The sequence below is a fragment of the Ochotona curzoniae genome, unplaced genomic scaffold, assembly GCF_017591425.1.
Source record: "Ochotona curzoniae isolate NIBS_2020 unplaced genomic scaffold, NIBS_Ocur_1.0 scaffold_4506, whole genome shotgun sequence".
Taxonomy (NCBI): domain Eukaryota; kingdom Metazoa; phylum Chordata; class Mammalia; order Lagomorpha; family Ochotonidae; genus Ochotona; species Ochotona curzoniae.
Window position 1 is genome coordinate 33,227,289 of NW_024467119.1, and position 17,922 is coordinate 33,245,210.

General features: G+C 35.2%; 1 protein-coding gene across 3 annotated transcripts in view; it reads left to right on the top strand.

The window, feature by feature from the left end:
* The window catches only part of GRID2 (glutamate ionotropic receptor delta type subunit 2), a 1,273,704-nt gene that overhangs the window by 595,785 nt on the left and 659,997 nt on the right, over nucleotides 1–17,922 (top strand). For 2 of the 3 annotated variants that reach the window (XM_040967039.1, XM_040967040.1), the window contains exon 3: nucleotides 108–392. The exons of the other annotated variant lie outside the window; for it this stretch is intronic. In XM_040967039.1, coding sequence (XP_040822973.1) covers nucleotides 108–392 — 285 coding nt within the window. The remainder of the gene's footprint in view (nucleotides 1–107; nucleotides 393–17,922) is intronic. 3 annotated transcript variants of the gene reach the window in all.

The window sequence follows — 17,922 nt, forward strand, 5'->3', positions numbered from 1 at the left end:
TAACCTTAACCCCATATAAATCTCTGCAAGTTTTATCTATCAGTTTTCAAAAAGGGACAGTATTTGAAATCCATTGACATCTTCAATGTTGCTGTGCTTTATTACAGCCTGTGAACTTATGAATCAAGGCATCTTGGCTCTGGTCAGCTCCATTGGCTGCACATCTGCAGGGTCTCTCCAGTCTTTGGCAGATGCCATGCACATTCCCCATCTCTTCATTCAGCGCTCAACAGCTGGGACCCCCAGAAGTGGTTGTGGCCTCACCAGGAGCAACAGGAATGATGACTACACTCTATCAGTTCGCCCTCCGGTGTACTTGAATGACGTTATCCTCAGAGTGGTCACAGAATATGCCTGGCAGAAATTCATCATATTCTACGATAGTGAATATGGTAAGTGTAGCTTCCATAAGAATGTAGGTGATATTTGCATGAGAGGCATATTTATTCATTGCAGAAAAAGCTTCCAAGGAGTTTGTTGATTTTTTTTTTATGATTGTCATTGCATTTTCTTCTTACAAACTGGCAGCAACAACCAAAATTTTGGTTATAATGAGTTGAATTACTTTGTTTAAATCCTTTTGAAGTTGAATTTTAAAATAAATATCTGTACATGATTCTCAATTCACAAGTATTTCCTAAGGGAATCTTTCTCTCCTTATAAAAATGTATTTGTCCCTAAATAACAAAGCTTCAATAGAAAGATCCTAGCGTACTGGAAAAGTATCTATTTTTATTTACGAATGTAAAAATATGATAATCTTGCTTACATCTTTATGTAGAATTTAAATCTCTAGTATCTGCCTCTTTGGAAGCGTTAGAATTATATTACTTTATACCTTTTGTTACATATTGTATCTCATACGTAATCTAACAAAAATACTTGACAGCATAAAATCATTTGATTTTTTTCCTCTTCCAAGATAAAAGCAGTCTGTTTCCTAAATTTACAGTAATTTGAGAAGAAAATGTCTTGTGTCAATATATACTTATGCTACCTAATAGAAATAAACAGAAATCAGGTTTTGAGTTCGATGTTTTTCAATGTATTTGCTTTCTTACCAAACATGAAGATCTTTAAAATACCCCCTTCTAATATCTAGGGTGAGGGAATAGACATTGTCTGGAGATGTATGTGAGGGAAACATACATCTCAATAAAGACTGCGTATTTGAATCTTGGGTTGATTAAAGGTCATGCCCTAAGAAGAATCTCAAAGAACTTTTCTCTGTGTTATTTTGGAGTCTGGATTTTATCTTCTTTTTTTGTCTCAAAAAGTCAGAGAGAATTTCATCTTCTAAGTACAACTTAGTTTCCTTAGAAAATAAGTATTAAAATTTTTTGTTCAGAATCTATTCAGCATTGTGTACAATATTGAAAAACTGTTGCACTAGAGTCAGCCAGAAAAGCCATCGATGGAACTAAGAACAAATAAGACTGACAGAAACTTGGGAAGCAATGAATAAGAGTTCCCAGGGACTCCCAGGGAGGGAGAAGAAGTGGAGTTACAATTAGTTTTCAATTTACAAAGGCTACATTGGGTTGGGCAGCTGGAGTCCCTTCAGCTTAATGGGTAGGCTTCAGCCAAAGTCTGTGGCACTCTTCAGAAGTTAAATGCTCTGTTTCCAGAATGGAAATGTGTGCTTTTGTTACTGAATTCACATTATTTAGGGGTCACAGAACACAGACCAAGAGATTGAAGTGAATAAATAAACAAAAAAGTATAAAAATAATTGTCACATCAGCAAAAATAGTCAGTGAAACCAACACAGTCTAACATTTACTGGAAGATAGCAAACACAAAATCTTTTTAAATAGTCCTATCCAATTAGCCTGTAATATAAAAAATAGAAAAGTGATTTTTGATCATACCATTTGCATAGTATTAAAATACCATTGATATTCTTTAATTATAAATGCCCAAGAAAAAAGGGAATTTCTTGTTAGCTAGCTTTTCGGTCTCTCAGGGATCATAATCAGGAAATTCTACTAAGAGGAGACATTTTAATTATCGATAAGATAAATGTCCTTTTGAAATTATACACGGACCAGTCATTGAATAGTAATTTATATACAGCTGGAATTCCTCATTGTTTCACCTTAGTTTTGCCTTGAATAAACATGGTTGTGTAGTCACATAGTTCCTTAACAGAATGGGTACTCTATCCGGCAGAGTTTGCTTTAGGAATGATAAAAAACAATTTCCTTTAATCTACTGATATACTTGCTTTTGACTTATTTACCTTATTAATTCCTGAAAACATTTTTTTGCTTCAACTATTAAAACTGTTTCCTGTAAAACCCATGTTTAATGAAAGAAAATTTCTCTTTGATGCCTAACAATAAATCTTGCTAGTAAATCTTGCTGGGCTGGAGTCCAAAACAAAGGTCAAACTATCCAAACAGTTGTGCCTTGAGAAGGCTACATGCATTTTCCTATCCATCCATCACCGTCATCAGTGTGAGTTCTAATATTTGAATTGCATCTGACTTCCGTCTTGGTCATCAGGAATTAAGTATCAACGTAAGGATAGAATCAGGCAGGCTGTTGCAGCCAAATATTATTTTTTCCCCTATTTTCCTTAGAAAAAGGCGCTATAAAAAAATAGAAAGACTCAGGTATCTATGTCTAGTTAATTAAAGAAGAACTTTTTTCCCCCAAAGCAGTTAATTTTGATTAAGGTCACAGTACAAAAGTCTATTTTAAATTCTCCAACAAAGCAAATCCACATCTTTGATTCTGTATACATGGATGAAAGGAGAAAGAGATTGTGCAAACTTTATCTGAACGAATTGATTCAAGACACTTTTTAAAAGGCTTGAAAAGAAGTTAGAAAATGTTAAACTTTAAGAAATGTGTCATTCAGAAAATATTCATTGCTCACTTGCTTAGTGCAATTTAAAGTTTGAGATAAAAACTTTTACAAAATGTAGCCTACCTTTTAAGAGGCTTATAATGAACAATAGAGGTAAAATATGTGTGTGTCTCTTAATAGAGTGGATGAAGTATTATGAATGATGCAAAGTGAATGCTCACACTGTGTAAAGATGAAAGTTTAATTTTGACAGTGGTGATTAAAGAAGGCATTATGAATGGACTTTGATCTTGATTATGAAAGTGAAGTAAGATTGTGCCAACATTATGTGAGGAACAGGCACTCCAGTTTAACAGGAATGAAACTTTTAAGAATATCCCTGAGCATGGGTTATTCACTATGCAGAACAACAAGCATTTTATATAATATCACTTAATCTTTTTAACAGACCTATAGCTAGGTCATTGTAGCATCACAGTTTCACCGATAAGGAAACGGAAATAACAATTTGATCATAAAAACGTAGCTGAGAAGTAGCCCAGCCGAAGTGTAAAGTGTAACACAGCCTCTGCCCTTAGCCACAGGAAGTGAGTATTTGGAGATTACATGAAATGTACTACCCAAGAATACAACAGAAAGGGAAGTCTTCTGCAGAACATGTTTCCAGGCTCCGTTCACGCTTTGCCTGGGTTATCTCACCATGTTCACACAACATACCTCAGAGGCATTTGTTATTATTGTAAATTAAAATAAAGAATCCAGTATTTAGGGGTCAGGTAATTTCCAGTGAATCAAGAAACCAACATTCACACTGTAGGACTTTCTCATCTGTGCTTTCAGCTAGTACAGAACTTTGATAGTAAAGCAACAGGATTAGTTCCTCACCAACTAAAATTAAAAGTTCAGAAATAGAATGCATCGACTTTATTTAAAGAGACAATAAGACTAGTCCTTCTAAAATTGTCATCATATTAACATGAAGAAAAAAATATTCTGTGTCAACTGAGGTGACTTAGTTATCATTGGAAACATGAAAATGGAGCAGTCACTGTGCCAAACCAGCTGACCCATGGGTAACAGATGGAGCTGCTTGCCTGTTTAATAACCATTCCCCCCGATCAAAAAGACAGAACTTGAGTATTCATGACACAGCTAGGTCATGAGCCTCACATTAATGTTGACGCTTGATCTCAAGTCCCACAAGAGAGTAAATTGCGCTGATATTGTCCACAAAGTGAACTTGTAGGATAGATAAGGAACAGACAAGCTTAGGGAATCTGTCCTGTCCTTTACTGAGAACATGTATATTCAGAACTGCGTAGTAATAAGTGAGGCCCGTGAAGAAGGAGGAGAAGGACAAATTATAATATATAATATTCACTCTGTTTCTACTGCATTCTTGGCTACTAGCAACCTTCCCTATGAATTTATTCTTCCTCTGATTAATATGAATGACAGGAACTTGGATCAATTTCATTTTTTCATTTGTATTGACTTAAGGTTACCATAAGCAATATTTTAATGAACAGGATTATTCTACACCTGGTTTGCCAGGATCCTATAGCTAGCCAGCTGAACAAATCCCATAAACCATTAGTGTTTATTTTAAAATGCCAAATGTCTTTCCCCTTAAGTTCCTTCAGAAACTTTTCCACCTGGACACAGGCATTATTCCAAGCTCAGCAAGATTTACTTGTGGTTGCCAAGACTGCACCTCGGCCTACTTGGAACATGTCCCATTGATTATTTCAATGAAATTCAGGCCATTTTTTTCTAGTTGGGTGACTATCATTGTAGAAAATATTACTAGAGGGATTCACAGATACTGCACCATTCAATACCCCTAAATAAAAATATGCTCACTTTGAGATATTTCTTTAGCTTACTGAATTATCTATCATGGAAAATTTACTCGAAAGTTGTAAGGTCTTTATGGCTAGCCCCAAATTTACAAGACATATATCTTCAGGCATGTCATGATTCTCACACTGTAACTGCAGTCATGCAAGTACTTAATTCTTGAGTGAGAGAAGAGGATGTTAGTAACAACAGAACTCAAGGAAGAATGTGAATGGATAGTGACTCCAGTGTAGCCTCCTTGCCCTTAGTGGTGTTAGAAACTCCCAAAAGTCACAAATTGAGTCCATTTACTGTGTAGGAAGATTTGCTAAGACTATCCATCTAATCTATCCTGATTGTCCTCAACAAGGAACCAAAAAGTACTGTTGGGTGTCAGTGATTGTTTCTAAAAGTTTTATAATAGCACAGTCTTCTTCATTAATATGTGTGGTGTTTGCTATTGTTTTTAATCTACAAGAACAGAGCTGAGCAATTGTAGCAGGAAAAATGTAATCCTTAGCCAAAAAAAAAAATTTATGAACTTGCTGTTTACAGAGATTGTTTACAAATACCTGTTCTCTGCATCCAATCTGGAGACTTTCTTAAAAAATGAGAAGAATGGTAGAAAAGGGTTTTGGAAATTTACTAAAGGTTTATTTATTTATTTTATTATTTTCCGTAAAACCTTGTTATAGATATAAAGAATCCTCAAATTTTCTCCTTCCCCATCATACCTTGCCACTATTCCCACTGTGTTATTGCAGCAGTATAATCCTCTCACAAGATACAAGTTCAAAATTCTGCTGCCCACATGTACCATGGCATTGTAGGTATAGATAAAGGCAAGAAATATCTACCATCGTATTATTGAGGTATATTTCATTCACTGGGAGTCCCCCATTTATTCAGGAGAAGAAATTGTATACTGAAGGTAGTTTTACTTCAGGGTATGCTAGCCCCTGTTATATAGTTCGTCTATGAGAATATAGATGTTCACCAATACATTTATATTTGTTTTGTATTTTCCATCACATTCCCTTCATTATAGAAAACATGATATTTGTACTTTTGCAAATGATAGAATTGTATTCTTTTCAATTTTGAGTAGTATTCCATGGAGTAGCTGTGTCACATTATTTTTATCCATTCTTCTTGAGAGAAGCATCTAGGTTGTTTTCATGTCTTCACTATTGTGGATTGTGCTGCTGTAGAGTTGCAGGTCACTTTCTCATATATTTCCTTTCCTTTGGATGTATCTCCATAAGTGACATAGCTGGGTCATAGCGTGGATCATTTATCAGTTGTCTGAGCACTCTTCTTAGTGACTTCCATAGTGGCTGTGCTAGCCTACACTCTTCTCACCAACAGTGGAGTGACACCTTTTTCTCCACATCCATGCCAGCAGGAGTTGTTAGTAGATTTCTGAATGTAGACCAGTCTCTGGAGTTCAGTGAACTTCAATGGTTTTCATTTGTATTTCCCTGATAGCTAGGGAGCCTGAGCATTTGTGTGTGTGTGTGTCTGTTAGCCTTTTGAATTTGTTCTTTTGGAAAAAGCCTGCTCATATCCTTCTCCCAATTTTTCACATGATTGTTTTTGCTGTTGTGTTTCTGAAGCTCTTTGTAAATCCAAGATGTTAGGCCTCTGTCTGTTGTGTAGTGTGCAAAGCTTTTCTCCCATTCTGTTTGCAGCTGCTTCACTTCATTGAGCAATCCCTTTGTGGTACAGCAGCTTCTTAGTTTGGTGTAGTCCCATTTGTTTAATTTGACTTTGATTCCCTGAGCTTTTCATGACTTTTCTAAGATGTCTTTAGCCAAGGCCTATGTCTACTAAAGTGCTTCCTGTGTGTTCCTCTGTTAGTTTGATGATTTCTGAGTGTGGATTTAAGTCCTTGATAAATTTAGAGCTACTTTTTGCTTAATGGGACATGTGGGGATCTTGTTTTCCCTGCAGGCAGATATCCAATAGTCCCAACAACATTTGCTGAAGAGAGTAAACATTTTTCCCCTGGGTTATTTTCAGTTCTCTTGTCAACAATTAGTTGTCTCTACATGCGTGGGCTCACTCCTGGGGTTACTATTCTGTTCCATTGATTTTCTCTGTTTCTGTAGTATTACCAGACTGTTTTGATGACCACTGCCCTATAGTGTATTTTTAGATCTGGAAATGTGATCCCTTTAGTTTTAGTTTTATTTGTAAGAAAACCTTTGGCCATTTGTGGTTTCTTGTGTTCCCAGATTATTTTTGTTTTATTTTTTCTATTTCTGAGAAGAATGTTGTAGGGATTTTGATTGCAATCATATTGAATTTGTGTATTACATTTGGCATATTATATTTTTATGATGTTAATTCTAGTGATCCAGAAAAATGGCAAATTTCTCCATCTTTTAATGTTTTCTTCTATTTAAAAAAAAAATTGTAATTTTCATCCTACAGGTCTTCCATGACTTTAGTTAGGCTTATTCCAAGGTATTTCATGTTCTTCTCTAATATTTTAAAGGGTGCTGTACTTACAAGTTTTTTCACAGTCATATAATTGTTTGTGTACTAGGGTCATTTTATGTTAATTGACTTTGTATTCTGCTACCTTATGAGTTCAAATAGTCTGTTTATTTAATCTGTTTGTTCTCCTACATATGGAATCATGTCATCTGCAAGCAGGAATAATTTTAATTCCTCATTTGCAATTTGAATTCCTTAATTTATTTGTCTTGCCTAATAACTGTAGCAAAGGCTTCCAATATCAGGCTGAATAGCAATGGTGAAAGCCAGCATCCTTGTCTAGTTCTAGATCTTAGTGGAAAAGCTTCAGTCTTTCTCCATTCAGTATGGTGCTGGCATTGAGTTATTGTATATTGCTTTGATTGTGTTGTGGATTGCTCCTTCTATGCACAGGGTTTGTATCCTATCTTGCATGCATTTTTTAGCATGCAATTGTGTTGGATTTATCAAAAGCCTTCTCTGCATCTAATGAAATAATCACTTTCTTAAAAATTTTGCTCACATGGTGTATCAATTCATTGATTTGCATATGTTAAACCATCCCTGCAAACCAGGGATAAATCTCACCTGGTCCAAGTGAATGTTTTGTCTGATGTTTGTTGAATTCTGTTGGCTAGTATTTTGTTGAGGAGTTTCACATGTATGTTCAATAGGGATATTGGTACGTAGTTCTCTTTTTCTGTTGTATCCTTATCTGGCTTTGGTATTAAGGTAGTGTTGGCTTCATAAAAAGAATTTAGAAGGATTACCACCCTGTCTGTTGCTTCGAGTAACTTTTAAAGGATTGAGATAATTTCTTCATATATTTGATAGAATTCAGCCTGGAGCTGTCCAATTCTGGACTTTTCTTTGTTGAGAGGAACTTTTTTACTGATCCAATCTTCAACCTGGTTATAGATGTATTTAGATTTTTCATTACCTCATGAATAAGCTTTGGTAAATTGTATGTATCCAGTAATCCAAACACTTCTTAAAGGTCTTCAAATTTATTTGTGTAGAGTTGCTTATAAGAATTCCTGATTATTCTATGTGTGTCTGGTGGATCCATCGTCATATGTCCTTTTTTATCTCTGATTCTTTTGATTCATGACTTCTCCCTATTTTTATTTTTTTATTAGTTGAGCTAGTTCGGAAATCTGTTTTGTTGATTTTCTCAGAGAACTGCCTTTTTGATTCATTGATCTTGTGTATTTTTCTTTTGGATTCTATTTGCTTTATTTCCTCTCATATTTTGAACATTTTTTCTGTTAATCTTGGGATTTCTTGCTATTGTTTTTTCTAGGTCCTTCGGATGTATGGTTAGTCTGTTTACCTCATTTCTTTTTAGTATCTTGAGGTAGGCAGTAATTGCAATGAAGTTTCCTCTTAGCACTCTGTCCCATTGATGTTGTTTAATGCCTTCATTTGCTTTAAACAATTACTTAAATTTCCTCTTCCATTTCTTTTATAAATCATTGTTCACTTAGCAGGCTGCTGCTCAATTTCCAAATACTTGCATATCTGATTGTTTTCTTCTATAAGTTATGTGGCATTTTGGCATGCATATTTTAGATTTTTCTTTATGTTCAACCAAAGAGAGTTTAATTATTATGTGCCATGGTAAGGATCACTGCTGATCAATTCTATTTGGAGTTCTTTGCAGTCCCTGTATTTGGATTCTCTTTCTTTTTGAACATTAGGGGGTTCTCATTTATTATTTTGTTGAATGCATCTTTTAATGTGTTTCCACAATTTCGGGGACCCCAAAGATCCTTATGTTTGGGCTTTTGATGGTGTTACTTAATTCATGTATGGTTTTTCTTAGCTTTTTTCAGTTCTTCTACCATATTTGTGATTGGACATTTTCATATGTGATATCTACCACTCTGAAATTCTCTCTGCCTTATTCATTCTATTATTGAAACATTTCATTATATTTTTATTTAATGTTTTTTATTTCTAATAATTCGGTTTGGTTTTGTTTAATGTTGCTGTTTTTTGTATTAACTATTGCCTCAATTCCTTGAACTCTTGTACGTGCTTCTCATCGTTTTGAAAGAGATTTATAACGATTTTTGAAAACTTCTTTACCTGGAAGTTCCTTGATGTCTTCAAAGTTAATTCTGATATTGGAATGTAACATCTTTCATTGTGTCTGTGCCTCTTCTTTACCCCTTGGTCACTGTAACTCAGATTATCAGATTCTTCTATTCAGGTTGATTTCTAAGCTGTGTCATTCAGATTGATTTTACTGATCCCATTCAATGTCCCGTTCTCCATTTTTGCCACCAGCACCACTCCTCTGGAAAACTTCAGTCTTAGGCTTTCACTCTATGTCTCTGCCACAGCCTCTACAGTGAGGACTCCTGAGATGCCACACTCCTTCCCCTGTGATCTCATGTAGTGGCTGCCCCATTTTCTGCTCAGCCCTTCTCGCACTCCCAGTTCCAGCAGTACCCCAGATGAGGGAGACACTAGCTGTGACTTTAAACTTTGTCACAGGTCTGTCAGCAGTGTCCACTGCAAGGATTTTTTTTTTCCTTTTCTTTCCTTTGGAGCCTGCTTGCAGTCTTGGAGCAACCCAGGTATATTTTGGATGAAACTCATGGGATGTCAAGTCAGTGTTATTTTCTTGGTGGTTGCCTTGCAAAGCATTTGCCAGAAGTGAGTGAGTTCTCCCCTGTCTTTTCTTTGTGCATATACAACCTGGTGTTGTCCATCATTAAATTTACCACAGAACTCAAAATGGTGCTTGATGCATCATTGCTAGGAGATCAGGATGTAAAATCTGCCTCATTCTCATGCCTGTCAGAAAAGTCTCAGCAGTTCTGCTTCTGCTGATGGTAAAATTCAAAAAATCACTAGGACTGCAATTCTGTGGTTGATTCACCTCCTGAATTCCCAATGTTATCTTCTTTCCATCTGACTGCCAGGGAAACCTCTTTATCTGTTAGAGCATTGTGTGCTATAGCACTGTTGTGCTGCATTGCTTCCTTGTGTCAACTGGATTCCATGACTTCCTTTGGCATCAGCTTGCGTACTCCTGTACCCTGGGGTCACATCCTCTCTGCTTCTTCCTCGCCAATCCTTCTCTGTTTTGTTGTGTCACCATTTTATTCTATAATCTTACCTTCCTATGAAGTACTTATATACAGTAAGTCAAATAGATGTTTTTAAGTTGTGCAATTGTCCTCACCTGGATTGAATAAACTTCTGTCCACTGTATCTGCATAGAGAGAGAAGTGATATTTTGAGTTGTTGACAGAAGTGCTACATGATGTGAAGTGTATATTCCCTGGTAGTCCAGCAGATTTACACAAAGGTAATCATATTCTGGATAGGACCACATGTAACAAAGGACAGCTCCAGCAGTTAGTTAAATCTAAGGCACTTACCGCTGAGTAGAAGCTCTTCCCCAGAGTGTGCTGTTGCATGGAGAAAACTTTGCCCATTATTCTGAAAGACAGAGAATATTAGAGGTCTTTAGAGGTCTCAGTATGTTCCTTCCCCAGCTATTGAAGTTATCACTCTCCTTCTACCTCCAGAAAATTGGTGTGTCCCATTCTGATAGATGTAACTTTTCCTCTGTCTCATTCACTTCCTATTTGTACTCAGACCTTTCATCAGGAATGGCCAGAAGCAAGGATACTTAAGTAAAACTTACAGAGACTGGCAATATCATTCACTTTGACCTCCATGGGCCAGTCTAAGAGAACTTAGAAACCTGAAAATTTACTAAGTGTTCATCATCCTTATGATCCAGGATCATTTTATGCCAAAAATGAACTCTGGAAGGCTGAAGCAGAATTGAGTCCAAATTCTCCTAATATCCATTTAGGCTGGGCAGGAAAATCTAGGCAGGAAGAAAGAAGCCTAATACCCAGGAATCCAGTTGAGACTGGAATTCGGAGTGAATAAAAATTGTGGATTCTCATACCATAACCACGTGCACCTTAACTAAGAAGATACCTCCCTTAGAATATCTGTGTTGAGTGGGACAGCAGGCTTCCCAGTGTGTATAAACCAGGGACAATGAAAGTGTGTAGACTTGGCCATCTTTCTGAGTCAATATTTGGGGAACTCATATCAACTCTAAGCAGAACCAGAAGACTGTATGTAGTAACAAAAGTAGAAGTTCTGTGGGATGTCTTATCAGGTCACTTTCTAGTTCTGTTTTGAAACTTCTCACAAACTTCAAATGATCCAGTAGACTGAAAATATGATACAATTTGATTTAAGATCTGCATTAATAACATGTAAGTCAACCAATAAAACTGTCATGACAATGTCAGGGCCTAAAGAAATTGTCAGCAACACTTCTAAACAAGTGGATTCTTCAGGTAGTAAAATACGTTTCTGCTCACTTGGCAGAGTTAACTGTGCATAGTTTCAACTTGAGTTAACTTAGCAAATCTCAGTTAACACTATCATGTTTCCATTTGAGAACCACTCCCATTTGTTTACATAAATCACTATTAGTTAAAACAATTTATAGCTAAAAATTTGCTTCAAGTAGTGAAATAAGAAAAAAAGCAAGAGACTCTTCTGCAAATATGCTATTTGGCTTTTTTTTTTTTTTTTTTTTTTTTTGCATCTTGTGAATCCTGCTTGTTTGCTGTTAAATTGAGGTGACCATATTTTTGGAACAGTCAGACATGGTTAGCTTTGCATGTACAAAAACTGCAACTCCCACTTATATTACTGCCATTCCACAATTTTAAATCTAGGAAGTCTTCGTAAGACCAAACCTTATGAGTATTTATGTAAAAATACATAATTTCAGAACCTTTCATTTCCTAAGGATATCAAAGGTATTAATTTATCATCCTGGATATTGTAAGCATGCATTCTGTCAACTACAGTAACTTTGTTATTGAATAAGTAACTTACAACTATAATTTGTACACTTAATTTTGAAATACCAAAATCAAACTCTAAGTATATATAGCTTGAAAAAAATCTGATTCCCTATAAAAATGATATATAATAATTTTCATCAAAAAATGTGGAAACACTGAAATATAACCAAATGTTATCATAAAACCAAAAAAGAGAGAGAATAAATTTAAATATTTGGTTTGCATTTTTACACTGAAGTTTTCTTAAACAATCACAGGACTCATATTTCCCATAGTTCTATTTCTCATAGTGAGCAGCTTTCAAATCTGTTCTTATTTATTCTTATATGAGCATGGAGCCTCTTAAAAAGATTTATTTATTAGTTTATTTTTACTGGAAAGGCAGATTTACAGAGAGACAGAAAGATCTTCTATCCACTGGTTCACCCCACAAATGACTGCAATGGCCATAGCCGAGCTGGTCTGAAGACAGAAGCTTATGGGTCTGCTACATAGCTGCAGAGCTCCAAGGCTTTGGATCCTCCTCCAAAGCCTTCCTAGACCCTTAGCAGGGAGCCGGGCAGGAAGTGGAGCAGCCAGGATAGGAACCAGTGCCCATATGATCTCCTGGCATTAGAAGGGGAGGGTTAGTCAACTGAGCCATCACATCAGGCCCTGTATGGGGAACTTTTTGGATGTTTCATCAGAATGTAAATTTTCTGTTCAACATTCAAATTGTATGAATAGTGCCTCTAAAATAGTAGCTTTGCATCATTTTAGTATTTGATGTAGGGAAGAAAGGAAAGAAAAAAGAAAGAAAAGTAGGTGAGGACTGAGGAGAGGAGAAGAGAAGAGGTTCAACATAGTTTATTTCCTTCAAAACTCATGTTGAAATTTAGTTCCTACTATGAGATATTAAAATGGTGGAGATATAATGTAATTATGGTATTCAGTGATGAGACTCTAGGGCGTTGTTTTCAGATTAACTAAGATTCTCAGAGCAGAGTTTTGTGAATGAATATTGGTGACCTATTAAGAAGAAAAGAGAGCAGAATGTATGCATGTGTAAACCCTATCACTTGCCATGCTTTGGCCTGTGCCACCTTCAGACTCTGCCAGTGAGAATGCCATCTCCAACTTTAGTCCCTAGAATGTGAGCCAGAACTATGAGTGAGATCAAGTAAATCACTTTTTCTTTAATTTCTCCAGAGTGATGTGATATTCAGACCAGAAATCAGACTGAAACAAATATGTATTAAAAATAAAATTTAAGTTGAATATATTGTAGCAAGTTAAGGAAACCCCAGGAATAGCATTAAGAATATATCATACATATAACTGGATAGTAATTTTAACTGATAATAAGGGAATAATATAATTTTAATAAAAGGCCATGATCTGAAGGTATTATGTTTAATTGATATCTAGATTAAGAAGTGTCAAATTATTGCAAGAAAGAATTCTCGACTCCAGTACCCCTAACAGTTATATTCACCCACCTGAGAAATGTAACTCCTATGTTTTTTGAGATTAAACCTAATTAGTGACTGTGTAGATGTGCTGACATGAAAATAATTATTTTAAGAGAAAGTGGCTGATACTTCATCAAAATCGAATTGAAGACATCAGTGCACTTAGTCCCAGGCATAACAACTACACAAATGTACTTAGATGAATAAGCGAAATGAAACCTACATCTACATTAGAAAAAAAGAAAGGCTTAATTAGCAAGAAATGCAACTTTCACCTGCAAAATACAGTGAATGAAACCACCCTAAACAAGAAAGGAAGTAATAGCACTAAAATTAAAGCAAATAGAAAATGGATAAGAAATCTAAAAATCTAACACAAAGTTCAAGAGCATTAATCTTTTGGAAAGATTACATGTGGAAGGATTGTCCTTCAGTCATAATAAACCTTATATATGGCAAAATTGCAGTCATCATCATGCTGAATCTGGAAAAACTGCAAGTGTTTTATCTAAAATCTGCAAATAGACCAGGGTTTCACTCTCATCACTGTTATTGAATGTAGTGCTGGGAGCTTTCACCAAAGCAGTTAGGAAAGAGGAAATAAGAAAGTACAAATCAGAAAGGAGAAAGCCAAATTACCATGCTTATGGTGATATGATTCATTATGTAGAAAACCTCCACTCCACCGTAAGTCTACTGAAATTATACATTCAATAAAATGTATTAGCATATTTATACACTAAAATTGAACTCCCTAATAAAAAGGTTATAAAAGTGATCTCTTTCCATATAGCCCAAAAATAAGTTGAAATAAATTTGAGCAAGTATGTGAAAGTCTTATGCAGAATTAGAAAACATTGATGAAATAAATTGAAGATATCGCACCATGCGGCAAAACTTCTAGTGGTCATGAATTGGAAGAATTTATATTGTTAAATTGTGCCTGTTGTGCAAAGCAATTTTTGTATTCAGCGAGTTCTTCAAGCAAACACTGGTGACATTCTTTACAGGCTTTGAGAAACAAAAGCAGTCCTAAAATTCAGAAAGAATTGCAACAATCCAGAACAGTCAAAGCAAGATGAGCAAAAGAGCCAGCTGCATCCATCAAAAGATGTAATTTCAAGATGTGCTACCGAACACTAGTAGTAAAATTGTACTGATATTGGCACAAAGACACCTAGACCAAAGGAATAGAAGGAGCAGAAAGGAAAATATTTTTTAAAAATTCATATGACAATGGACTTAATATAAAAGGAGTTCAAGAATTCCATTAAGAAAGCCTGTATGTTGTAATTATAATGGCAAATAAAATGAATAAGTTATCACCAGAAGAAGAAATTCAAATGGTAAAAAAATATATGAAAAGCTATTCAATAGCATTAGCTTTCTAGAAAATACAAATCAAAAGGAAGTTATGATCTCCCTCAATTAGAATGTCTATTATCAAAAACAGAAATAGGGAACACATGTTGGTGATGTGGAGAACGGGGAACTCTCGTATGATTTTGGTTTGTAATGTACATTAGTAGAACCCTTATGAGAATAATGAGTGTTTTTCAGAGACTACAGATACATCTACATGTAATCTGATTATCCCAACTGTGAGTAAATGCTCAAAGGCATTGAAATCAGAATATTCAAGAAATAATTATACTCCCATGTTGAACACTACACTATTCACAATTTTTAAGTTATAAAATTATTCTAGATGCCTCCCTACAAATGAGTAAAGAAATTGCAGCTGGGCTGGGCACAGTAGCCTAGTGGCTAAAATTCTCACCTTGCATGTGCCAGGATCCTATTTGGACATGGGTTTGTGTCCGGCTGCTCCATTGCCTGTTTAGCTTCCTGCTTGTGGCCTGGAAAAACATACAAGGATGTCACAAAGACTTGGGACCCTGCACCCAACTGGGAGACTCTGAGGAAGCTCCTGGCTCCTGGCTTGGGATCGAATCAGCCCTGATTGTTGCAGTCACTTGGGGAGTGAATCAGCAGATGGAAGTTCTTCCTCTCTGTCTCTCCTTCTCTCTGTAAATCTCACTTTCCAATAAAAATAAATAAATCTTAAAAAAAAGAAAATGCAGCATATACATACCCTATAATAAGTAACAAAATGGATGGAACTGGAACACATAATGGAATTGATAGCTAGAATGCATAATTATGCACATAATGTTCAGTGAGGTAAGTCATGCTCAGAAAGAGAAACATCGTGTGTTCTCCCTCATATGAAAACAGCAAAAAAAATCAAGATGTAGAAAAGTAATTATCCAAGGTTAATAAATTTGATATGAGAGGGAAAAGATGTTGGATAATGAGCAAAAAAACACAGGTCAGTAGAAGGAGTACAATTTAGTGTTCTATACAAAAAGTGAGATGATTATAGTTCATGGTAATCAATTATATACTTTATTAACAAATAGATCAGTTTGAAGAATCCAAACACAAAATAATGAGAAGAAATTTCATAATTCCAGTTTGATTGGTAAATATTTTGAAACTTTGTTGAAATATCACACTTCATTCTCTACTCCTGGACTATTAGTAATTTTGAGGATATATTTAATGAGATGGAAATGCAAACCAACGGAGTTTCATCAGCAGCCACTAAATATATGTCTGTTACATTATCACATTCTACCACATTAGTATGTACAATTTTAAAAGTATTCATAAAATTCAAGAAATAAAAATTAAAATGCATGCAACTCAAAACGAAATAAAGATGTCAATTTCTCAGTACTTAACTATGTGCTTATAAAACCAAGTGAAATTTACACAAATAAACCTCTAAAACTTGTAGTCTATTGTTGATGAGGAAACTGATAAACGAAAGTATGAATATTTGAAAATGATTATTTTATCTTTAGTAATAGTAAAAAAAAATTAAGTAGTGAAAAAATATACTGATTACGAACACCTAGAAAAAAGTCTACAGATTTTGTAACATGTTTATTTTAAAAGCTGAAAAAAATGACAGGAAATAATTAAACAGAATGAAGACATGTTCATCATTTAGAAGATTCAGTATTAATACAAATTGATTTGTAGATTCAATTAAATTCTGTGAAGAAACTTAGAACATTTTATTATTTTCTAGTCTTGTGAAGAAATTGATGAACTTGAATATATTTTTATTGTCACAACAATCTTTGGGGAAAGATGAACGAAATCCTCTAATTTCAAGACTTTTGTTACCAGCATAAGGACTGGAAAATAAATTAATAAACTGTATAACAGAATATCCAGAACATAGCCCATGTATGCTTTAGATCTATTATTAGCTATATGCGAAGCAAATTGAGTAAAGATCATTTCATCTAACAGGTCTGATCAAAGTGAGCACCAATTTGAAAAGAAATAAAACAATACTACTAATTTCCGTCACTACATGCAAAATTGATGAAAGATTTATCATTGTGCCAATGTGGGCAAGTGAAGACACTTCCTTCATCCCTACCATTCTGTGTGGCCACTAGTTCAAGTTCTAGCTGTTCCACTTGTAACCCAGCTCACTGCTAATGTGTCTGGGAAGGTCCTGGAACATGGGTCAAGACTTTGGGTCCCTCAACCAAAGTGGGAGACCCAGATGGTGTGTCAGGCTTCTAATTTCAGCCTGGTGCAACCTCTTATTTGGGGAGTGAACCCTCACTTTGAAGATATCTTCCTCTGTGACTCTGCCTCTCTTTTTTATTCTGCCTTTTACATGAAGAAATACAGCTCTATATGATAAAAAATATTTATCTTATGCTAAAAGCTATATTTAGAAACTTTATTAGAGAGTATGATAGACTAGCATTCAAAAACAACTAATCTGAAAGATAGATAACAATTTGATTAAAACTACATCAAGAAATTTCTGATCATTAACATAATGTTAAGAAAACAAACAGGCAAAATAAAAATGGATAAATAAATCTCCTAATACATATCTGATATCTCATATACATATGTGGAATGCATTATGGGCTCAGAGAATAGATATAAAGCAAACACCTAAGATGCAGAGCACTTAAATGGGGAAACACTTTCTGCAAACAATTTAGATAGTAAAGTATACGGTGACAAACTCAAGAAATGTGCAGCTTGGTCTACGGGAAACTGCAAATTATAATTCCAACGATATGGCACCCACTAGACAGGATATACACCAAAAAAATACCCAACACTGCAGCAGGCAAGGGTGCAGCATGATTCCAACTCTCAGACTTTCCTGACTGGAACTTGAAAAGTGCAGCCAATTTGGAGAATAGTTTTGCATTTAATCTGGAGTTATTAATTCACCTACAATGTGATCTATTCATTTCCATCTAAAGATATGAGGATGTTTATACACAAAAGAATGCACATACCAGCACTGTTCATTATGGTCCATACTGAAAACCACCTAAGTGCCCGTACTTTTGAGAATGTTTAAAAGAACATTTGTGTAACCATGCAGCCAACTATTATTCAGCAATAATAAAATAATGAAACA